We start from the raw sequence: 24,774 nt of genomic DNA on the forward strand, positions 1-24,774 counted from the left end.
CCTCCAACCTTCTCCATTCTTTCCCCACCTTCATTTCTTAAATTCAAGCATAGATTTTTTTTCAACCAACAGTGTTATAGTTAATGTATCTCCAACTGCAGACTTTCTTCCTCCCCGGAGGAACTGGACTCATAACATATTGAACAGTAAGCTTTCTTCTTTTTCAACTCAGGATACAATCCACCTGCCACAGCTAACGCAAGCTCTGAATACCAGGTGTTCCTCTGTTGACTTACACGGTGAGCATAAAATATAAGTAAGAACAGTGGTTACTTTTTGTAAAGTTGTCACCATTTTATATCATTAAATAAAGCAATGATTTCCTTTTCCCAAAACACCTGCATACAAAATGTCCCGGGATGCATCAGAGAGGTCAAGAAAATAAATGTTAAGGAAGGATGTGTTTGGGGAGTTGACCAAAACTTTGACTGAAGAGGGTGAGTTTAAGGGAAGTTAAAAGGAGAAGACAAGGTTAGTTAGGGAAGTTTTCCACAACATGAAATCTTGGAGAGTGAAGTTATGATGCCAATGGAGATGGAAAAGGAGAAATGAACAAGGCATAATAGAATGGAAAGATCAAACAGCATAGGAACCAACAATAGGGTTGAAGAAAAGAACAAGAATTTTAAATTCATTTTGTGAAGTGAAAGATTCTATTCCCTCTCCTCCCTCTCTAGCAGCAAAATAAGAAACAAGAATATGTTTCATGCTCTGAGCTTGGCAGAGAAACAACTACGTAGGCATCAATTCACTCCAGAGTCGGTTCCCTACCCGCGGTCCATGGACCCCTTGCTTAATGGTATTAGTCCATGGAATAAACAAAAGGTTGGGAACCCCTGGGGATGGAGTTCTCACTACTTGTTCTGTCACTCCAAGTTCACTGTGCAGGTTTACATACAAAAAAGCCATTTGAAGACCTGGAGTGGGTTGAGCTGAATACAAATGCACATACACTCAAAACTGAGAAGCCGCAGAAAGGTAGAGAAACTGACTCAAGAGGAAGCCTTCCCTGAAACTGGAAGCAGGTCAGTAGCTGACGGAGAGCAAGCTGCACATTACAGACAGAGCCTTGGTCTGAGATAGAAGGTATCACACTGTGCAATCACTATACCTGTTTATTGAACACGTTGAGAATATACTGTCTAGGTCGTAATAAGGGGATGTTGCATTTGCTGTCCAGTGAGTGCGAGTGCGCTTCAGTCCCAGTGCCTGCATAAAAAGACAGAGGAATATTTACAGGAACTACACACCGCTATGTTCCCCATTCTTCATGATCATGAGCTGCTTTGTTATATTGTAAGGAGCAAGAAGAGAATTAATTGGATAACACTTACAGACGACACTGTATAGCAAAACTGATCTTTATGTACTGAAACATTCTATAACACTAACCTGCCTAAATGCATGTGAAATCAGCAGGATTAGATGTAAAGCCCGATTTGCACTATGTCCAAATTTAACTTTCTATTGACTTCAATGGCAAGCAAAATCAGGAAGTGTTTTACAGTTTCCTAGCTGAATGGGTGAGGTTAAAATTGCTGCAACACTTCAACACGCATCCCAGCACCAGCAATGTCAATGACAATTTGCATTTATGAAATTTTTTCGATGTAGCAGAGAGGGAAAATACTTCTGTGTTGTGGGAGGAGCCAGTTTAGCATCAGTCTGCTGGTTGACAGACCACCTGGGAATATCAGGGGCACTTAGTTCACTGGGAAAATGGGTGAGCTCGCAACACACTAAACTCATGTCCCAACTCGTACCTGCCATCTGGCATATGGTAAAAAAAAGAGTGTAGCAAAATATTCTAAAGTGCATAAATAACTCTAAAGCACTCAAGGGTCTCACCATCTCTCATGTAGTCCATGCTGAACTATTATTCTGCCAAATCCCATCGACTTGCACCCAGACCACAGACCTCCATGCCCCTCCCAACTATACCTATTAAGTTTCTCTTAAATGCTCAAATTGAACCCACGTCCACCACTTCTGTTGGCAGCTCGTTCAACATTCTCACCACCCTTTGAATGAAGAAGTTCCCCCTCATGTTCCCCTTAAACATTTCACCTTTCATCCTTAACACATGATCTCTAATTCTATTCTCACCCAACTTCAGAAGAAAAAGCCTGCTTGCATTTACACTATCTATACAATTCATAAATTTGTTTACTTCCATTAAATTTCCCTTCATTTTCCTACATTCTAGTGAATAAAATCCTAACTTTTTCAACCTTTCCCTACAACTCAACTCCTCAAAGTCCTGGCAACATCCTTGTAAATTTCCTCTACACTCTTTCAACCTTATTTTACATCTTTCCTGTAGGCAGGTGACCAAAACTGCACACAATACTCCAAATTAGGCCTCACCAATGTCTTCTACAACTTAAACATAACATCTCATCTGCACTCAGTACATTGACTTATGAAGACCAATGTGCCAAAAGTTCTCTTTACAAACTTATCTAACTGTAATGCCACTTTCAAGGAATAATAGATAGAAAACCTACAGCATGATACAGGACATTAAAACTGTGCCGAATATGTCCCTACCTTAGAAATTATCTAGGCTTACCCACAGCCCTCTATTTTTCTAAGCTCCATGTACCTGTCCAGGAGTCTCTTAAACGACCCTATCGTATCCATCTCCACCACCATCGCCGGCAGCCCATTCCATGCACTCACCATTCTCTGCGTAAAAAAAACTTACCCCTGACATCTCCTCTGTACCTACTTTCAAGCACTTTAAAACTGTGCCCTCTTGTGGTAGCCATTTCAGCCCCGGGAAAAAGCCTCTGACTACCCACATGATCAATGCCTCTCATCATCTTATACACCCTATCAGGTCACCTCTCATCTTCCGTCACTCCAAGGAGAAAAGGCCGAATTCACTAAACCTATTCTCATAAGGCATGCCCCCCCCCCCCCAATCCAGGCAACATCCTTGTAAATCTCCTCTGCACCCTTTCTATGGTTTCCACATCCTTTCTGTAGTGAGGCGACCAGAACTGAGCACAATACTCCAAGTGGGGTCTGACCAGGGTCCTATATAGCCACAGCATTATCTCTCAGCTCTGAAACTCAATCTCATGATTGATGAAGGCCAATGCACCATTTGCCTTCTTAACCACAGTTCAACCTGTGCAGCAGCTTTGAGTGTCCTATGGACTCAAACCCCAAGATCCCTCTGATCCTTCACACTGCCATGAGTCTTACCATTAACACTATATTCTGCCATCATATTTGACCTACCAAAAAGAACCACCTCACACCTATCTGGACCGAACTCCATCTGCCACTTCTCAGCCCAGCTTTGCAACCTAGCAATGTCCCGCTGTAACCTCTGACATCCCTCCACACTATCCACGACACCTCCAACCCCCATGTCACCAGCAAATTTACTAACCCATCCCTCCACTTCCTCATCCAGGTCATTTATAAAAATCACAAAGAGTCGGGGTCGCAGAATAGATCCCTGAGGCACTCCACTGGTCACTGGCCTCCATGCAGAATATGAGTCATCTACAATCACTCTCTGCCCTTTGTGGGCAAGCCAGTTCTGGATCCACAAAGCAATGTCCCCTTGGATCCCATGCCTCCTTACCTTCTCAGTAAGCCTTGCATGGGGTACCTTATCAAATGCCTTGCCGAAATCCATATACACTACATCTATTGCTCTACCTTCATCAATGTGTCTAGTCACATCCTCAAAAAACTCAATCAGGCGCATAAGGCATGACCTGCCATCGACAAAGCCATGCCGACTATTCCCAATCATATTATGCCTCTCCAAATGTTCATAAATCCTGCCTCTCAGGATCTTCTCCATCAACTTACCAACCACTGAAGTAAGACTCGCTGGTCTATAATTTCCTGGGCTATCCCTACTCCCTTTGTTCTACCACACTGTGCAATGCCCTACCAGTCACTGTGCCAGTCCTACTTTGGCTTTCCTTCCCAAAATGCAACAACTCACACGTCTACATTCAATTCCATCTTCTATTTTTCAGCCCATGTTTCCAGCTGCTCTCGATCTCCCTGCAAGTTTTGATAACCTTCCTTGCTGCTTACTGTGCCCCCAATCATGGTGTCATCACAAATTTGCCATCCAGTTTAACCCATTATAGGATCATAAGATACAAGAGCAGAAATAGGCCATTTGGCCCATCGTGTCTGCTCTACCCTTTCATCATGGCTGATCCAATTTTCCTCTCAGCCCCAATCTCCTGCCTTCTCCCTGAATCCCTTCATGCCCTGTCCAAGAATGTATCAACCTCACTGCCTATAAAAAGTATTTACACCCCCACCCCCCTTGGAAGTTGCAGAGTTGCTTGGAGTGTTCTTTAGTCTTCATGGTGTAGTTTTTGCCAGGATACTGACCACCAGCAGCTGGATCTTCCAGATGCAGGTGTATTGGAATGCCTTGACTGCACTCAGGTCTCCAAAATCAGATCTCCATTTAACTAATTATGTGACTTCTAAAACCAATTGGCTGCACCAGTGATGATGTGGTGTGTCATATTAAAGGGGGGGGGTGAATACTTATGCAATTGATTATTTTGTGTTTTATATCTGTTAGAAATTTAGATCACTTTGTAGAGATCTGTTTTCACTTTGATACAGAAGTGTCTTTTTCTGTTAACCAGTGTCAAAAAAAGCCAAATTAAATCCACTGTGATTCAATGTTGTAAACCAAAAAAAACATTAAAACTTCTCAGGGGGGTGAATACTCTTTATAGGCACTGTACATAAAGACTTGGCCTCCACGGCTGCCTGTAGCAATGAATTCCACAGATTTCCCACTCACTGGTTAAAGAAATTCCTCCCCATCTCAGTTCTAAAAGGACAGCGCTCAATTCCGAAGCTGTGTCCTCTGGTCTCTGATGATAATCTCTGGATTGATTCAGATCATTGATTTAGATAACAAACAATGGCAGCCAAGTAACGATGCCTGTGGCACTCCTGTAGTCAGACAGGCAACAACATTACCACTCTAGCTTCTCCTGCAAAGCTAACATCCATTCAATTTACTACCTCATCTTCAATGCCAACTGACTGAACCTTGTTAACCAACATCCCACGCGGAACCTTGTCAAAGGCCTCGCTAAAGCCCGTGTAGACAACGTCCACTGCCCTTCCCTTCATCAACTTTCCTGTCAACATCTTCCAAAAACTCTATAAGATTGGTTGGAAACGACATATCACGCACAGCGCCATGTTGACTATCCCTAATCAACCCCTGTCTCTTCACTGACACTTGTGTCACAGCCTCTCAAACTGAAAATGACTCACCATTTTCTCTCCTCTTATTGACCTCCAAAGCACGTGGGTATATTCCTACAATCCTAAGTATTTCAATAATATTTTCAGTTGTAGCTTACTGAAGATTTCTGGAGGTTGAAATATACATTATCTTGCTCTGCATCTCCGCTTCTCTCCAATAGTCTGCCACTTACAACCACAAACATACTTACTTAATTATCAAATATGATTTTCCTTTTATAAATCCATGTTAATTTTATCCAGTCCTATTAAAGTAATCAAATTGCTGATTCCATTTTCTTCATAATAGATTTGAACATTTTCCCTAAAAATGATATCTAAGTAAATGATCTATAACAAATAAACTCTTCTCAGGCTTCCAGCCAGGTAAAGGTATTGATTATGACCGACATTTCGATGATAAACTGCCAATTTCATCAGAGATGATGCCTGGGCATGTCTAGTTCACAACCAAATTCCAGTTCTTATTTAGAGCGAGAAAACAAGGTGGGAGAGTGGAAACCTGAGTGGATGAAGACTAACCAATCAGGAGGGATGGACCACAAGGGTATAAATACCACTGGACTAGACATGCCCAGGCATCATCCCTGATAAAGATGGCAGAGTTTGTCATTGAAACGTCGGTTCAAATCAATACTTATACCCGATTGGAAGCCTGAGAAGAGTTTATTCATCATATATGCCAGGAAAGCACCAGATCCTTTTTCAAATGATCTATAGTTCCCCATTTCCTCCCTCATTAGAATATGTTCTTCTGGAATGCATAAAATTCTGACAATCTATGCATTAACTATCTCATTAGTTTTCATTTTCAAACCTAAGGCCTGAGGATATTTCAGCTCATAGATCCATTTACTTTCACAATGCTATTTTTTAATTAATGCTAAATTCTTCTCAATTCCTTATCCACTCCATGACACAAATGAACAGTTTGACTGGATTAGATTACCTCCACTGTTGGCTTCTTTGTCCAGTGAATTCTGGGATCCACTGTTGGAAATCAGGCTGGTGAAATCAATAGCCGCCCAAGCAAAAGGCATCCGATAGGACTTCAGGCGTTGGCAGAAGGAAGCTGCCTGGAACCGAAGTTTTCCAATCTTTTCTTTACTCTGGAAAGTATTTTTAAAAAGGTAAGTTTAAGGGGACCTAGCAAAGACCACAGTAAACAGGCAAAGGACATCACGCTAAGCAAGCAGAGCAACCCAGCCATTGTATAGCACAGGTGTAGCACACCTGTTCCTTTTTGAGTTTAAGAATTCTGTGCACCTGCTGCAGGATGTGAAAAGTCAAGCAGACCTCCTATGTCCCTGATGACTATATCTCCAATTAGTACACCTGGCTGCAAGTCCTTAATGACTATGTTAGGGAACTGCAGCTGGTTCTGGATGCTCTGCAGGTCATTCTGGAGACTGAGAGGCTGGCAGACAGGAGTTACAGCAAGGCAGCCATAACTAAGTTGCAGGAGGCAGGTAGCAGGGTGACTCTCAGCAGAGGGAGAGGGAAAGGGAATAAGCAGTCTGTGCAGAGTACACCTGCATCTGTCCCCTTCATAAGAAGTATTTGAACAGTGTTGGAGCAGGCGAAAGCCACAGAGGCCGGGTATCTGGCATTCAATCTGCCTTTGTGGCTCGGAAGGGAAGGAGGGGATAAGAGGAGACAGAGGCAGGGGATTCATGTGTTAGAGGAACAGACTGGATTCTGTGAACATGAACCGGACTCCCAATGGTATGTTGCCTCCCAGGTAGGAAGGGCATAGAGTGACGTGTCAGACTGAATCCATAGCATTCTAAAGGGGAAGAGTGAACAGTGAACAGTCAGAAGTCATGGTACATATTGGTACCAACGACATAGCTGGGAAAAGGATGAGGTCTTGAAAAGCATATATAAGGAGCTGGGAAGGAATCTGAAAAGCAGGATTTCAAGGATAGTAATCTCCGGATTGCTGCCTGTGCCACACTCCAGTGAGGGCAAAAATAGGATGATTTGATGATCGCTGCAGAACACAACATTCAGTTCTGGGACCCCCGCTCTTTGCAATTTTTATAAATGACTTGGATTTTCTGGACCTCCAGGCAGGATTTGCCCCATCTACTAACAGCCTCTGCCTTCTGTGATCTAGCAAATTCTGAATCCACACAGACAAGTTTCCGGGGATCCTGTGCCTGATGATTTTCTGGAAGAGCCTTCCATGGGAGACCTTGTTAAACTCCTTACTAAAGCCCATGTACACCACATCCACTGCTCTACCTTGATCAATTTGTTTTGTCACTTCACTGAAAAAGTCAATTAGGCCTGACCTGCCCCTTCCCTGGCAGACTGTGCTTCCCGAAATGCTTGTATGTCCTGCTCCTAGGAATCCTCTCCAATTGTTTGATCACCACTGATGTAAGACTCACTAGTGTATAATTCCCATGATCACCCCTATGAACTTTCTGGAAGAAAGGAACAATATCTACCATCCTCCAACCCTTTGGCCCTTCCTTCATGGCCAGTGAAGATCATTGTCAACACGCCAGTAATCTCTTCTCTCATTTCCTGTAGTAACCTGCGGTGTATCCTGTTAGACCCTGGGGATATCTGTCCTTATGTATTTTTTTCAGAAGCTCCAACACAGTCTCTCTCTTAATCTCAACATTCTCCAGCAGATCAGCCTATTCTATATTCTTGATCAATTTAGCCAGTTTTCTAGCTATAAACTTAATTTACATAAGAGTGAACTTTTCCCAATTAATAAAGAAGCACAATTATTAGCATTTTGTGACCTCCCCTTTAAAGTAGTACATAATCAATTTACTTACCTTGGTATTACAGTTACAAGGAAGTTTAAAGATCTTTTTCGTGAAAATTTTGCCAATCTTTTATACACTACAAAACAGAATCTGTCACAATGGTCACCTCTATCTATGTCCTTGGTAGGTCGTATTAACGTTATTAAAATGTATGTACTCCCTAAATTTTTATATTTATTTCAATCTATTCCAATTTTTATTTCTAAAACCTTTTTTGATTCCTTAGACTCTATTATTTTGTCCTATCTGTGGAAGAATAAGCGTTCTAGAATTAATAAAGTTTATTTTCAAAAATCTAAAAAAAGGGGGCGGCATGGCCTTATCTAATTTTCGTTTATACTACTGGGCAGCTAACATTCGTTGCACTATCTTCTGGTCTTTTTTCATAGCCAATCTGAGTGCCCTAATTGGGTAGCAATGGAGCTGAGTTCCACTAAAGATCTATCTATTTCTGCACTTCTTGGTTCTGCACTCCCTGGTAGTTTGTCTAGACTAATTGTTAATCCTCTTGTTAGACATACTTTGCAAATATGGGCCCAGTTTAGGAAATTTTATGGTTTTTATGGTTTTTCCCTTTCTAGTCCTATCTTACATAATCATCTTTTTCTACCTACTATGTATGATTCAACATTCTATGATTGGTATTCAAGGGCATTAGGCATTTTGAAGATCTTTTTATCGATAATTACTTTGCATTCTTTCAACAGCTCTCTGCTAAGTTCAATCTGCCTAATGCCCTTTTCTTTAGATATCGCCAAATCAGACACTTTATCAATCCTTTAATTCCCAACTTCCCTGAAATGCCCAAGAAAAATGCTAGGGATTTATTTCTTTCTATTAATCCAATGGGTAAAGGCTTAATATCCTTTATCCATGATAAATTAGTATCCTTACGGCATGCCCCTGTGGATAAAATCAGAATGGCTTGGGAGCATGACTTAAATATCCCTTTATCTGATGAGATTTGGGACTCGATTCTCAAATCGGTTAATTCAACTTCTCTCTGTGCTCGCCACTGTCTTTTACAGTTTAAGATTGTTCATAGAGCCCATATGTCCAAATCTAAATTATCTCGATTTTACCCTAATATTAGTCCTCTTTGTGATAAATGCAAAAGTGGCGAGGCCTCTCTTATTCATATGTATTGGACCTGTCCTAGCTTAGAGAAATTTTGGAAAGATGTTTTTATAACCTTATCCTGTATTCTGAATCACCACTTAGAACCTAACCCTTTAATTGCTCTGTTTGGTTTCTTGGGTGAGACAGATATACGCTTGAGTTCGACCAAATGTCGAATATTATCTTTTGCTTCTCTCCTGGCTAGACGTCTAATCCTCCTTAGATGGAGAGATGTTGCCCCGCCCACGCATGCTCAATGGCTTAACGATATCATGTCCTGTTTAGACATTGAAAAAATCCATTCTTCAATTCTTAATTCGGATATAAAGTTTCATAAGTTCTGGGGACCTTTTATTGAGTATTTTCATAATTTTCCTCTTAATTAAGTTTTTTTTCAGTCCCTTGCTCTCAGCTCTTTTTTTTGGTAGTAGGCATTATTATCTTCTGTTTTCAAGTGTATTTACAGTTTTGGGGGTTTGAATGTTCTGATTTATATTTTCTACATTTTGTTTTGGTTGATCTGGAGTTTTTTTTTGTTGTGGGGCTTGGGGAGGACACTAACTTTACATGATTTCTACTTGGGTGCTTTCTCAATTATCTTATTTTGTATTATATTACTATTGTAAGTTTATCTTGCACTGTACTAATTTTCTACTTTGTTTTTGGGTTTTTTTTTATTTGTAGTGTTGTAGAAAATGCATTAAAAATCAATTTAAAAAAAAAGAATATAGAGAAGTGACAGATAGGGCTCAATCCAGACAAGTATGAAGTAATACACTTTGGAAGGTCAACCTGGAAGGCAGAGAACAAGATTAATGGTAGGATTCTAAACAGTATGGAAGAGCAGGGAAATCTTGGAGTCCAAATCAATCGATCCCTCAATGTTGCTGAGCAAGTTGGTAGGATAGTTAAGAAGGTGTATGATGAATTGATCTTCAGTAGTCGGGAGATTGAGTTCAAGAGCTACAAGGTCTATAAAACTCTGGTTAGACCACACTTGGAGTATTGTGTTCAGTTCTGGTTGCTTCATTATAAGAAGGATATGGAAGCTTCAGAGAGAGTGCAGTGCAGGTTTACCAGGATGCTGCCTGGATTAGAGAATATGTCTTAAGAAGAAAGGTTGAACAAGGTAGAGCTTTTCTCTTTGGAGGATGAGATGCAACTTGATAGAGGTGCATAAGATTATGAGAAGCAGAGGTAGAGTGGACAGCCAACATCTTTTTCCAAAAGTGACAACTGCAAGTTCCACTGGAAAGCTTTTTAAGGTGAGTGGAGGAAATTTTCGGGGAGCTGTCAGATGCAGGAGTTTACACAGAGCAGTAAGTGCCTGGAATACACTGGTAGAAGCTGATACATTAGAGTCATTTAAGAGACTCTTAAATAGGCATATGAATGAAAGAAAATTCAAGGATTATGGGCTATGTACCATACTGCACAAAAGTCTTAGACTTGCATTTTTTGCTAAGATGCCCGACTTTTCCAAAAATAATGTAGCATCAACTTAGTGTGTCAATTTACAATGTACATTAAGAACTATAGACTGGTTCTCACATGAATTAATATCTGCATATTCAGACAACTCCAGTATACTCCCTAACCGTGAGCATAAAAGGCATCGAGCTCATCAGGGAGTGAACCTCATTGCCATTTACAGTACTATGCAAAAGTCTTAGGAACTCTAGCTATGCACAGTGCCTATAAAAAGTATTCACCCTCCTTGGAAGCTTTCATGTTTTATTGTTTTACAAAATTGAATCACAGTGAATTCAATTCGTTTCTTCTTGCCACTGATCAACAGAAAAGGACTCTTTCGTGTCAAAGTGAAAACAAATCTCTACAAAATTATCTAAATTAATTACAAATATAAAACACAAAATAATTGATTGTGTTAAGTATTTATCCACCTTTAATATGACGTACTAAATCATCACTGGTGCAGCCAATTGATTTTAGAAGTCACAAAATTAGTTAAATGGATATCTGTTTTTGGAGACCTGTGTGCAGTCAAAGTGTTTCAATTGATTGTAGTAAAAATACACCTGTATCTGGAAGCTCCAGCTGCTGGTGAGTCAGTATCCTGGCAAAGCTACCCATGAAGCCAAAAGGACAATCTAAGCAACTCCACAAAAAGGTTATTGAAAAGCACAAGTCAGGAAATGGATACAGGAAAATTTCCAAGTCAGTGAATATCCCTGGGAGTACAGTCAAGTCAATCATCAAGAAATGGAAAGAATATGGCACAGCTGTAAATATGCCCAGAGCAGGCAGTCCTCAAAAACTGAGTAACTGTGCAAGAAAGGACTAGTGAGGGAAGCCACCAAGAGACCTATGACAACTCTGGAGGAGTTACAAACTTAAGTACCTGAGATGTGAGAGACTGTGCATACAACTGTGCCCGGGTGCTCCACCAGTTGCAGCTGTATGGGAGAGTGGTAAAGAGGAAGCCCACTGTTGGTAAAAAGCTCACATGAAATCTCAGCTAGTTTGCCAGAGGCATGTGGGAGAACCTGAAGACAGCTGGAAGAAGGTTCTACGATCGGATGAAACCAAAATTGAGCTTTTTGGCCATTAGACTAAATTCTATGTTTGGCGTAAGCCAAACATGACACATCATCAGAAACACACCATCCCTACTGTGAAGCATGGTGGTGTCTGCATCATGCTGTGGGGATGCTTCACTGCACCAGGCCCTGGAAAGCTTGCGAAGGTAGAGGGTAAAATGAATGCAGCAAAATACAGGGAAATCCTGGAGGAAAACCTGATGCAGTCTGCAAGAGAACTGTGACTTGGGAGGAGATTTGTTTCTCAGCAAGGCAATGACCCCAAACATAAAGCCAAAGCTACACAGAAACAGTTTAAGAACAACAAATGTAATGTCCTGGAGAGGCCAAGTTAAGAGTCCAGCATTTGAGAACTGAGAATTTGTGGCCGAAAAGTGCTGTTCACTCACAATCCCCATGCAATCTGACAGAGTTTGAGTATTTTAGTGAGAAAGAATGGAGAAACATTGCAGTGTTCAGATGTGCAAAGCTGATAAGAGACCTACCTACACAAACTCAAGGTTGTACTTGCTGCCAAAGGTGCATCTACTAAATACTGACTTGAAGGGGGTGAATACTTATGCCATCAATTATTTTGTGTTTAATATTTGTAATTAATTTAGATCATTTTGTTGAGATCTGTTTTCATGTTGACACAAAAGAGCCCTTTTTTGTTGATCAGTGTCAAAAAAGCAAAATTAAATCCACTGTGATTCAATATTGTAAAATGATAAAATATAAAAATTTCTGGGTGGGGGGGGGAATACTTTTTATAGGCACTGTATATACGTGCCTAAGACTTGTGCACAATACTGTAGGAGGGAAGGGTTAGGTTGATCGTGGAGTAGTTTAAATGGTTGGCATAACATTATGGGCTGAAGGGCCTGTACTGTGCTGTACTGTTCTATGTTCTAGTATTGAACATGGCTGACAAGAGGGGTAGAATTGAGGGAGTGCTGCACAGTCAGATGTGCTGCTTTGCAATAGCCAATCATAAGCTGATATCTATCTGAATCCCAGATTGAGAGAAAAGATCCCATGGCATTAACCTTAAGACAAAGAAATTCTCAGCACTGTCCTGGACAACCAACCGACAAAGCAGGTTATTACATTAGCCTATGTGGGACTCTGCAGTGTATAGTTCTGCACTCGGGAAGTATAAAATCACATGTACAAGAGGAGGAAATGGTTTATCCCTGTTGTCCTGTGAATATTTATCCCTCAATGTTACTGAAGCATAATGTTTGCTCATTACCATTTTGCTGTTCATGAGTTCCTACTGCACACAAGTTGACTCTGGCGAGTTATAACTACAAAAAATACCAATCACTGCATAGCACTTTGGAACATCATTTGGCTGTATGATTAGACAGTATAAGTCAAATAAACACCAGTGGTGATCAGTTTATTTCAGAGTAGCTCACTGAAATATTTGTATAATTAAATATTTACAAAGCTCTTCCACTAACCACATCCACATTCACTACACCCATACCTTCCACCCTTCCTAATTCCCATTATAGCCCCATTAGCCATTTTCTTGTACCTGCCCCACGCCTCTTTCACTAATCTTTTCTGTACCCAGCACATCCCCATTCACGAATTGTTCAGATCATGCCACATCCCATAGACCAACCCTTCCTCGTCCACCAATCCTCATTCGCTATCTTCTTTCACCGTCAAACTCTTTTCACCAGCCCCTCCCGACAGCTGCTTCATCCACGTTTACGATCTCCTCCCACAACATAGCAACATTCACTACCCCTCCTGTCAGCCACGTCCTTCTCAATCATTCACACAAGCACACCCTAACTTACCAGTTACATCAATTACTCACACCAACAACGCCCAACACGAACCATGCCTCTATTCATTGTGTCAGCTTCCCTTTAACTAAACCTGATGCATTAACATCGCCTCCCTGTAAACACAGGACTTAAACACAGTAGGATAAAGCCTGGCAGTGAATTGTCTAGTCTACCCACAAGCAGAGTCAGTAACTCGACACCAAGAGAATGTTTATATGAGGCAAACTGCACTCTACTCTTCCAAAAGAGTCCACCATACACCAACAGAGGATAAAAATTGGAGTAAAATCTCAACATTTATCACAGGTATCACAACAGAAACAAGAAATGAACAGAAATTAAATGTTTTTAAAGCACAGTGTTAATATTCATTAACCTAATAGTTAATTAACTCATCATAAATCTCTCCCTTAAAACTGAAATAACAAAAATCATTCTGATACAGATATTGGATTCACACCAAGTAATTTGTCCTCATGAAGATTTTTTGTAAACAGGTGTTCTGTTGAGGGAAGTATTGGCTAATACGAGTATGACTGAATGCAGTTACACGATTATTAAAAAAAACAGGATGGAGGCATTAATTGAAAAAACAGCATTTCCCACCCATCCCTGATTGCTCTAAGAAAAAGAAACCTTCTTAAACTAAAGTAACACACTCAAAATGCTGGAGGAACTCAGCAGGTCAGGCAGCATTTAGGGAAATTAATAAACAGTCAATGTTTCAGGCCGAGACCCTTCATCAGGATGGGAAAGGAAGGGATAATAAGCCAGAATAAGAAGGTGCGGGGATGGTGGGGGCGGGGTGCGGGAGGGAGGGACAGCTGTAAAAGGTAGAAAGTGATAGATGAAGCCAGGTGGGTGGGAGGAGAAATGAAGTAAGAAGCTGGGAGGTGATAGGTGAAAAAGGTAAAGGTCTGGAGAAGGATAAGGACAGCATCAATGCTAAAGGAAGGGAAATTCCATTATTTGAAGGAGGAGGACATCTCTGATCTGCTGGAAAAGAAAGCCTCATCCTGGGAACAGTTTTGGTAGAGACACAGGAACTGAGAAAAGGGAATGGCATTTTTCAGAAGACAGGGTGGGAAGAGGTATAGTCAAGATGGCCATGGGAGTTCACAGGTTTATAAAAGGTATCAGTAGACAGTTTGTCTCCAGAGATGGTGACAGAATGATCAAGAAAGGGGAGAGAGGCATCAGAAATGGATCAAGTAAATTTAAGGGTACATTGGTAATTGGAGGCAAAGTTGATGAAATTGATGAGCTCAGCATGTTTGCATGAAGGAGCACCAATGCAGTTGTCAATGTAGTGCAGAAAGAGTTGGGGAGCATTAATAGGGAAGGCTTGGAACATGGACTTTTCATAACCTTCTTAAACTACTCTGGTCCATTTTGGTGAAGACATTCGTGCAGAGTTCTTATGTGGGGTTCCAGGACTTAGATCAAGCATAATAAAGAATAGCAATACATCTTAAAGTCTGCATAGTGTGTAACTTTCAAGAGAACCTGAGATGATGGTGTTCCTTTCCACCTATTTCCTTTGGCCTTCAAGGTGTCAGAGGTCACAGGTTTGGAAAGTGCTGTTGGAATACCGAGTTGAATAGTTCAGAGCATTAATGGGAGAGACTGGATTCAAATTGTGCCTTTGCAGGTGCAGATGTGTAAACTACTTTGTCTTGGTTGATATCAAACTCTGTGAATATTGTTGCAGCTGCACTTGTAGACACTAAAACATTTTGCAGAGTGGAGGAGACATTTCTTTAGCATTTTGGAACATCTTGCTGACATTGGGGGGAGGAGGAAGTGAGGGATTGAGAGACCACAATCACATACCTTGGCTGTTTCGCACTCTTTAATACTCATATATGGCTCGGCACATTCAGCAATGCTGCCCTGCTGTAGAACCTTCTCCACCTGCAGGAAACATAATGCTTTGATGAATGTTGGAGACATGGGAGAAAAATGGAACATCAAACCAGAATATACACAGCAAATCTGGTCACCATTATGAAAAGGACTCCCATGAACAATCTGAACTTAAGGCTCAGACTGATGGTCTGAGTCAGTTGGGTTCTTAGTCAAATTGAGAAGTAGAAATTTGGATGGCTAGAGCTGCCATCCTTTGAAGGTGATGTCAAGATAAGACCCCAACTATTGGTCAAATAGCTTTTAAAGATCTCCAGCAAAGAACGGGGTAACAACATGTGGTTGCAAAGGAAGCCTTGCTTGAAAAAAAGATGACAGAGAAGAATTAGAGGAGGAACACAGATAAAACCAATTTCCCATCCTGTTCTTTCCATCCTTTCATACATTTAAATATTCCTATTCTACAGCTTTATTTGTGCATTTCTTGACAGAATTGGTTTCTTTCTCTGATTTGCCATTTTGTATCTCCACCTTGCCCGATCACATCACTTTTTTCTGAATGAAACATTAACTCCTGCTGAGCAATGAACTCATTTGCAAATCTCACTCTGCAAGATAAAAATCAAATGAGTCCATTTGTATTTTTAAGCACAGGTTTGAGTAGCTGTGCCCATAAATCTGCTGGTTGATTTATATCAATAAAATATATGAAGATACATTCCTATTTCTTTTTAATCAATATACATCACCTCAAATCTAATTATATTTATATTTTAGGATGATCTTGCCTTATTGAAATAATGAAAAGGACTTGTGATATTGTTAGTCACCCAGAATATAAGCATGTCCAACACACCCGGCTGATGGGAATATGGAATGAACTGCCAGAAGAAGTTGAGGAGGTAGGTACAAGTATAGTATCTAAAAGACATTTAGACAAGTATGTGGATAGGAAAGGTTTAGAAGGATACGCAGGCAATTGGACCCAGCTTGGATACACAAGTTGGTTGATATGGATAAGACAGGGCGAAGGACCGGTTTCTGCACTGTAGATGTATGACTCTACAGCTCTAAGCAGGAAAGAGGAATAGAAAAGAAGATATTTCAAAATAGAAACAGAAAATGCTGGAAATATTCAGCAGATCAGGCAGCATCTGTAGAAAGAGAAACAGGGCTAACGCTTTAGGTTGAAGACTCTTATCACACCTGGGAAAATGATAAACAAGTTAGTTTTAAGTTGCAAAGAGGGTGGTAAAGGATGGACAAAGCAAGATTAATAGGGTGAAGCCAGCATTGCCATAGTGATTCCAATGAGCCATCTGGTTAGTAGAGTAATTGGGGACATTTAGAGACAGAAAATGGAGTTCTGATGTAGGTTCATTAACATGAAACATCACCTCTTGTTGCTCTCCACAGCAATGCTGGATGCCTGCAGCATCCTCTATTTTTGCTTCAAGATTTCCAGCTGAGAACGTAGAGCAATATCACTGGAACAAGCCCATCGGCACATCACGTCTGCAGCAATCAAGATGCCAAATTACATAATTCCACCTGTCTGAACATGGTCCTTTCTTTCTATTCCTCGCCTGTTCATGTGTCTGGCTAAATGCCTGTGAAATATTACTAAGATATCTGCTTCCACCCCCTCATCAGAACCAGCTGGTGTCTACGCAAAGAAAAAAACTGGCTTGTAAATTGCCTTTAGCCTTAACTCTCCTCACTTTAAACCTATACATCCAATTTTTGACATTTCCATCCTGAGAAAAAGACTGTCTATCTACCCTACCTGTGCCTCTCAAAATTGTTTATGATTGTCAGATCATCCCTCAGCCTTTGACTTTTCACAGAAAACAACTCAATTTGGTCCAGCTGCTCCTTATAGCAGATACACGCCAATCCAGCCAGAATCCCAGTGAACATCATTTCCACACCCTCAAAGCTTCTCGTACATCGTTTCTATAGTGTGGTGACCAGAAACACATGAGATTCTCTAAACGGGACTGAACCAGGGGTTTATACGGCTGCAGCACGACTTTCCAACTTTTGAACTAAATACCCTGATTGATGAAGGCAAGCATGTCACATGCCTTCCACAACTCTGTCTCCTTGTGTTGCCACTTTCACAGAGTGAAGGACTGTAGCCCAGGATCCCGCTGGACATCGATGCTCCAAAGGGTCACAAGGCATCTGCAGATTCTTGTTCCAATATCCTAATGATACCTCAGGGGACATCAGACTATTACAAAACTTCACAAATACCACAGTAGAGTCTCTAAAACACCATTCTTGGTGGCAAAACCCACCACATGAAGACTCTACATTCTACTTTCATTTTAGTCTGCACCTTATTCAAATTTAAACTTTTTCTAAAATACCATCAGTATTGGAAAAGTAAGAAAATATTCATGTTTGGAATTGCAAGGAGAACAGAGGTGGTACCAAGTGAAGATCAATATTTTCATGGTTCAAAGTAAATTTATTATCAAGGTACATACATGTCACCATATACAACCCTGAGATTCGCTTTCTTGAGGGCATTTGCAATAGAATAAAGAAATACAACAGAAAAAGTAAAGAAAAGGTTACAGCCATATTAATAAAGAAAAAAGATGGACGATCTAAACATGTTAAGTACTAGATCCCAAGAACTGTTATGTGGGTCAGATGGAAGTTGAGATGCTATATTTTGAGAGAAGAAATTATGGGGAAGCAAGTGGGGAGACAGAATTATTTTGAGAGTTTGCATGGACTCGATGAGCTAAAACAGGGGTCCCCAACCTTTTTTGCACCGCGGACCGGTTTAATATTGACAATATTCTTGTGGACCGGCCGACTGGGGTGGGTGGGGGGGGGAGGGGAAGAGTGTGTTAGTCACGGCTGGAATATAGGTGAGACTATAAGTCACTTATAAGTGGCTAATTAATACACTCAATTCCATTTCCAAGAGAGTTTATCTAATGAATTTAATATTAAAGACACAGCACATATTTTCCTTGCATGAATATGGTGATAAGTCAATTATAAGTCACTTATAAGTCAATAGCATCATAACATTTTAAGTAACGTTTGGATATTAAACACACAGCACATATTTTCCTCGTATGAACATATAAAATCATTGCAACACACCAATATTGCTGAATCAGTGGGAGCCCTGGGCTTGCTTCCCTGCAACAAGATGGTCTCATCGAGGGGTGATGGGAGACAGTGAGACTTGAAGGGGGTTCCTTATGTCCAGTCTATTCCGCAATTTAGTTTTCATTGCATTCATTGCAGAAAACCCCGCTTCTCAGAGATATGATGTTGGAAATGGAAGCAACGTTTTCAGAGCTTTCGTGGCTGTCTCAGGATATTCAGCCTTGACTTTGATCCAGAATGCCGACAGAGGTGTTATGTCAAACATATTTTTCAGCCCACCGTCATTTGAAGCTTGAGGAGTTGATCTTCCTCCCGCGCTGACATGGACATTCACAAATAGGTCATGGACCCATTCCTTTGCACGTCTTGGGTCATTTGCGTTTGGGAAGTAACACCCGAATTCTGTTGACAGTGAAGTTAGGTGATCGTGCACCAGCTGTGAGAAGGATGGTGCAGCCTCAGTCTCTCCCAAAATCCCAGCTAATGTTGAGAACATGTCAAATATGCCCCTGTCCACTCACGTCCCCACAGTTCCAGTTTGGCTTTGAAAGCAGACACTTTATCTGCCAACTTGAAGACAGTTGTCATTCTCCCCTGAAGTGACAAATTGAGTTCATTGAGCTGGTTGAAGATGTCACACAGATAAGCGAGTTTTGCTATCCACTCCTCATCACTGAAGAGTGCTGCCAGTGGTGACATTTTTCCTGAAAGAAATCTCTGTAGTGGCTCTCTTAACTCAAAACCCCCGGCCAGGGCTCTCCCCCTTGATAGCCACCTGACTTCAGTGTGTAAGAGAAGGCGTTTGTGCTCTGCATCTATTTCCTCGCAAAGCTGCTTAAACAGATGTGAGTTAAGGGCTACAATGTCACTCAATACGCTGTTAAGGTCAGGTGACATTTTTCGGCTAGCCAGCATTTCCCTGTGTATGGCACAGTGTGTAGACTGGCATTCAGGAGCTACCTCTTTGACTCGGGTAGTGAAACCAGACAGCCGTCCAGCCATAGCTGCAGTTCTGTCTGTGCATATTCCAACACAGAATAACCAGTCTAGTTTGCCTGACATGTAGTTATTCAAAGACTTGAATAGTTCTGCCCCAGTTGTGTTAGTTGGCAGCGGCAGTGTGTACAACATATCCTCGTGTATATCGTCTTGAAATATATATCACACATAAACCATGAGTATTGCCTTGTTGTGGACATCGGTAGACTCGTCAACCTGGATAGCATACCATGGTGACTCGTTAAGCCAATCAACAGCTGTGCTTCGATGTCCACCGCTATGACATCGATTCTCCTTGAAACTGTGGTGGCTGGAAGAGAAACCTGTGCCATCTTGTTAGCTGCAGCTTCTCCCAACAGTTTTCTATTGAAGGAAGCTTTCTTTTTTTTTGCAGTCTCAGCCTCAGCTGTCTCTGCATTATCATCATCTTTAGGCCTTTTATGTCCCCTACCGCCTCTTCCAAAGAAACTCTCAAGCAACGTTTGTTTTTCACTCATACCGACTGATGACCTTGTGTGCGTAATGACCTCACGTGTGTTCAAGTTCAACAGTGGGCGTGACAGGGAATGAGGAAAGGTGCAGCTGACTCATATCGTTTCATATCGCCAAATCATATTGTTTCTCGCAGCCCAGTAGCGCACACTTTGTGGCCCTGTGGTTGGGAACCACTGAGCTAAATGTTCTATTATATATTTTATGGAAATATTAAGGTAATATGGAAAATGATGTTCGACATTTCTGGAACAATGTATGCACTAAAGACAAGGGATATCAGAGTGAATATCTGATATTGATTGGAGTACTGCACAGACACAACAGGAGCGTTCCCGCGCAGGTCCAACAAAGAGCTTGAGAAAGCAGCGAGTTTTTTGATGGGAGTCATTGATTGGCATACGGAGCATTCCCGTGCAGGTCTGACTAAGATTCTTGATGGGAAGCGCAGTCTCTATAAAAGAGAGGTACCGCCTAGCGGAGTGGTCATGTGGGAGCAGTCATGGTCAGAGTGGTCTGAAGCAGAGTAGTGCAGCTGCTCAACAAGGTTTTGGCAAAAACAGGCCAAGGCAAGGCAAGTAGGCAAGTTCATTTCTTCCTTAAACCTTGAGAGCATAGGCGCTATGTCTGCTGATCCAGTGTTCTGTTCTGGGCACCAGATGTGGAATTTCTAGATTTCCAGCCTCCCCAACGGCCACTTCTACACCAGGTGCATCGAGATGCAGCTCCTTAGAGACCATGTTAGGGAGCTGGAGCAGTAGCTCAATGATCTTCGGTGTGTAAGGGAAAGTGAAGCAGACAGACAGGAGCTACAAGGAGGCAGTCACCCCAAGACTACAGGAGACAGATAAATGTGTAATTGTCAGGAGAGGAAAGGGGGAATGTCAGATAGCAGAGAGCACCTGTGTGGCCGTCCCACTCGACAATAAGAACTCCATTTTGAGTACTGTTGAGGACACCTTACCTGGAGGAAGCAACAGTGGCCGTGCCTCTGGTACTGAGTCTGGCCCTGTGGCTCAGAAGGGCAGGGAAAGGAAGAGGATGGCAGCAGTGATAGGGGACTCTATAGTCAGGGGCAGAGGTGATTCTGTGGATGTGGAAAGGAAACATGGATGGTAGTTTGCCTCCCAAGTGCCAGGGTCCGAGGTGTTTCTGGACATGTCCCCAGTATCCTGAAAAGGGAGGGTGAGCAGCCAGAAGTCATGGTACATATTGGTAACAATGACATATGAAGAAAAAGGGAGGAGGTCCTGAACAAAGAAAATAAGGAGTTAAGAAGGAAGCTGAGAAGCAGGACCTCAAGGGTAGTAATCTCAGGATTGCTGCCTGTGCCATGCGACAGCGAAGATGGAAATAGAATGACATGGCAGATAAATGTGTGACTGCAGTATTGGAGCAGGGAGCAGGGATTCAGATTTCTGAATCATTGGGCCCTGGACACAAGGGACAGGTTGTACTTGAATCTGAAGAGAACCAATATTCTTCCAGATAGATTTACATGAACTGTTGAGAGTGGTTTAAACTAATAGGGCAGGGGAATGGGAAGATCCTGATGAAGGGTCTTGGCCCGAAACGTCGACAGCGCTTCTCCTTATAGATGCTGCCTGGCCTGCTGTGTTCCACCAGCATTTTGCATGTGTTGACCACAATTAGAGATTGGTCGCTCTGACATTCTGGACATCACAGAGCCATGGCTGAAAGAAGGCCATCACTGGGAGCTTAACAGCAAAGGATACACTTTGTATTGAAAGGACAGGCAGGAAGGCATAGACGGTGGAGTGGCTGTGCTGGTAAGAGATGGAATTACATCTTTAGAAAGAGGTGACATAGGGTCAGAGAATGTTGAATCTTTGTGGGGAGAGTTAACAAACTGCAAGGGTAAGATACCATTATGGGAATCATATACAGGCCTCCAAATAGTAGCCAAGATGTGGGGTTAAGTTTTCAAAAGGAGCTGGAAAAGCCATGTAATAAGGGTAATGACACAATTGTAATGGGGGACTTCAATATGTATGGGGAAAGGCCATCTTAGGTTGGGTGTTGTGTGAATTCCCAGATCTTATTAGGGAGCTTAATGTACAGGAACCCTTAGGAGGCAGTGATCATAATTTGATTGAATTCATACTGCAATTTGAGAGGGAGAAGCAGAAGTCATATGCTATTTCTTCAGCAGTTTGAACGGGGCACGACTGCACAAGCGCATGGAGGTCGGCCAGTGAGAACAATGGGAAGAGCTTGAAAGTGAGCAGAGTTGAGGAGGTGACGGTGATTTCTTCAGCAGCTTGAACAGGGTACGATTGCATAAGCGCATGGAGGTCGGTCAGTGAGAACAGCAGGAAGAGTTTAAAAAGAAGACGGCTTTACAGAGCGGGCGCAGGAGTAGAGGGAGACAGGGTAGGAAGGCTTTGGAGATAACGGGTCAAGGTGAGGTATGTTACTTGTGTAGAATACAGACAGAAAGCACATGTGTGAGGCCGGTTTTCTGTGCTCGGTGTCAGATGTGGGAAGTACTGGAGACCCAGCCTCCCGGATGGCCACATCTGCACCAGGTGTGTCGAGCTGCAGCTCCTTCGTGTTAGGGAGATGCAGCTCGATGGCCTTCGTCTGGTCAGGGAGGGTGAGGAGGTGATAGAGAGGAGCTATAGGCAGCTAGTCACTCTGGGGCCTGGGGAGACAGATAAGTGGGTAACAGTCAGGAGAGGGAAGGGCAAGAAGCAGATGCTAGAGAGTACTCCAGTGGCTGTTACCCCTTGACAATAAGTACTCCTGTTTGAGTACTGTTGAGGGAGACAGCCTACCTGGGGGAAGCAATAGTGGCCATGCCTCTGGCACAGAGTCTGGCCCTGTGGCTCAGAAGGGTAGGAAAGGGAAGAGGATGGAAGCGGTGATAGGGCACTCTACAGTTAGGGGGTCAGACAGGCGATTCTGTAGACGCAGGAAAAAAACGCGGATAGTAGTTGGCCTCCCAGGTGCCAGGGTCTGGAATGTTTCTGATCGCATCCAGCATATCTTGAAGTGGGAAGGAGAACAGCCAGAGGTCGTGGTACATAATGGTACCAACAACATAGGTAGGGAAAGGGAGGAGGTCCTGAAAACACACCAGAGGGAGTTAGGAAGGAAGTTTAGAAGGAGAAACTCAAAGGTAGTAATCTTGGGATTACTGCCTTGGCCACGTGACAGGAGTATAGGAATAGAATGAGGTGGATGATAAATGTGTGGCTGAGGGATTGGAGCAGCGGGCAGGGATTCAGATTTCTGGATCATTGGGATCGCTTCTGGGGCAGATGTGACCTGTACAAAAAGGACGGGTTGCACTTGAATCTGAGGGGGACCAATATCCTGTTGAGGAGAGTTTAAACTAGAATTGCTGGGGGGTGGGAACTGAACTGAAGTGACAAAGGAACGGGAGGTTGGCTCACAAATAAAGAAAGCTTGGAGACAGTGCAAAAGGGAAGTTAGACAGGTGATGCACTCAGACCAATGGTTTGTGATGTGTCTATTTTAATGCGAGGAGTATTATGAATAAAGTGGATGAGCTTGGAGCATGGATCAGCACTTGGAACTATGATTTTGTGGCCATTACAGAGACTTGGATGGTGCAGGGGCAGGAATGGCTACCTCAAGTGGCAGGCTTTAGATGTTTTGGAAAGGGCAGGGAGGGAGGCAAAAGAGGTGGGGGCTGCGGCACTGTTGATCAGAGATAGTGTCACAGTTGCAGAAAAGGAGGAAGACATGGAGGGGTTGTCTACGGAATGTCTGTGGTGGAAGTCAGAGAAGTGATGGAAGGGGTCAATAACTCTACTGGGTGTTTCTTATAAACCACTCAATAGTAACAAGGCCACCAGTGGTGTACAAGATAATGAGAGAGGCATTGATTGTGTGGATAGTCAGAGGCTTTTTCTCAGGGCTGAAATGGCTAGCACGAGATGGCACAGTTTTAAGGTTCTTGGAAGTAGGTACAGAGGAGATGTCAGGGGTAAGTTTTTTTTTATGCAGAGAGTGGTGAGTGGTGGAATGGGCTGCCGGCAGTGTTGGTGGAGGCAGAAACGAAAGGGTCTTTTAAGAGACTCCTGGATGGATACATGGAGCTTAGAAAAATTAAGAGCTATGATTAATCCTAGGTAGTTCTAAGGTAAGGACAAGTTCGGCACAGCTTTGTGGGCCAATGGGCCTGTATTATGTTGTAGGTTTTCTATGTTTCTATGTTTCATTATTGCAATGGAATAAAGGGAATTACAGAGGCATGAGAGAGGAGCTTGCCCAGGTGGATTGGAGGAGGATACTGGCAGGGATGATGGCAGAGTAGAGATGGCTGAAGTTTCTGGAAATAGTTGACAAGGCGCATGACAGATATGTCCAACCAAGGAAGAAGTTCTCAGATGGCAGGACTGGGCAACTGTGGCTGACAAGGGAAGTTAAGAACTGCATAAAAGCCAAGGAAAGTGCATATAAGGTAGCAAAAGTGAGTGGGAAGTTGGATGACTGAGAAGCTTTAAAAATCCAACAAAAGACAACTAAAAAGCTATAAGAAGGGCAAAGATGAAATATGAGGGCAAACTAGCCAATAATCTAAAGCAGGACACTAGAAGTTATTTCACTTGTATAAGCGTAAAAAGGAGATGATAGTTGACATTGGACCACTGAAAAATGACGCTGGAGAGGTAGTAATGGGGGACAAAGCAATGGCAGATGAAGTTAATGAGTACTTTGCATCAGTCTTCACTGTGGAAGACACTAACAGTA

At 42.3% G+C, this 24,774-nt stretch overlaps 1 protein-coding gene across 3 annotated transcripts in view; it reads right to left on the bottom strand.

The window, feature by feature from the left end:
- The window catches only part of LOC132406173 (dedicator of cytokinesis protein 8-like), a 239,078-nt gene that overhangs the window by 161,408 nt on the left and 52,896 nt on the right, over positions 1-24,774 (bottom strand). For all 3 annotated transcript variants that reach the window (XR_009516088.1, XR_009516087.1, XM_059991466.1), the window contains exons 10-12: positions 15,370-15,450; positions 6,230-6,389; positions 1,112-1,209 (exon numbers count right to left, since the gene is read on the bottom strand). Coding sequence is in view for 1 of the 3 variants with exons in the window: in XM_059991466.1 (XP_059847449.1) it covers positions 1,112-1,209; positions 6,230-6,389; positions 15,370-15,450 (339 nt within the window). In the remaining 2 variants the exon portion in view is untranslated. The remainder of the gene's footprint in view (positions 1-1,111; positions 1,210-6,229; positions 6,390-15,369; positions 15,451-24,774) is intronic.

Source organism: Hypanus sabinus, chromosome 16 (genome assembly GCF_030144855.1).
Source record: "Hypanus sabinus isolate sHypSab1 chromosome 16, sHypSab1.hap1, whole genome shotgun sequence".
In the NCBI taxonomy this organism is placed as follows: Eukaryota; Metazoa; Chordata; class Chondrichthyes; order Myliobatiformes; family Dasyatidae; genus Hypanus; species Hypanus sabinus.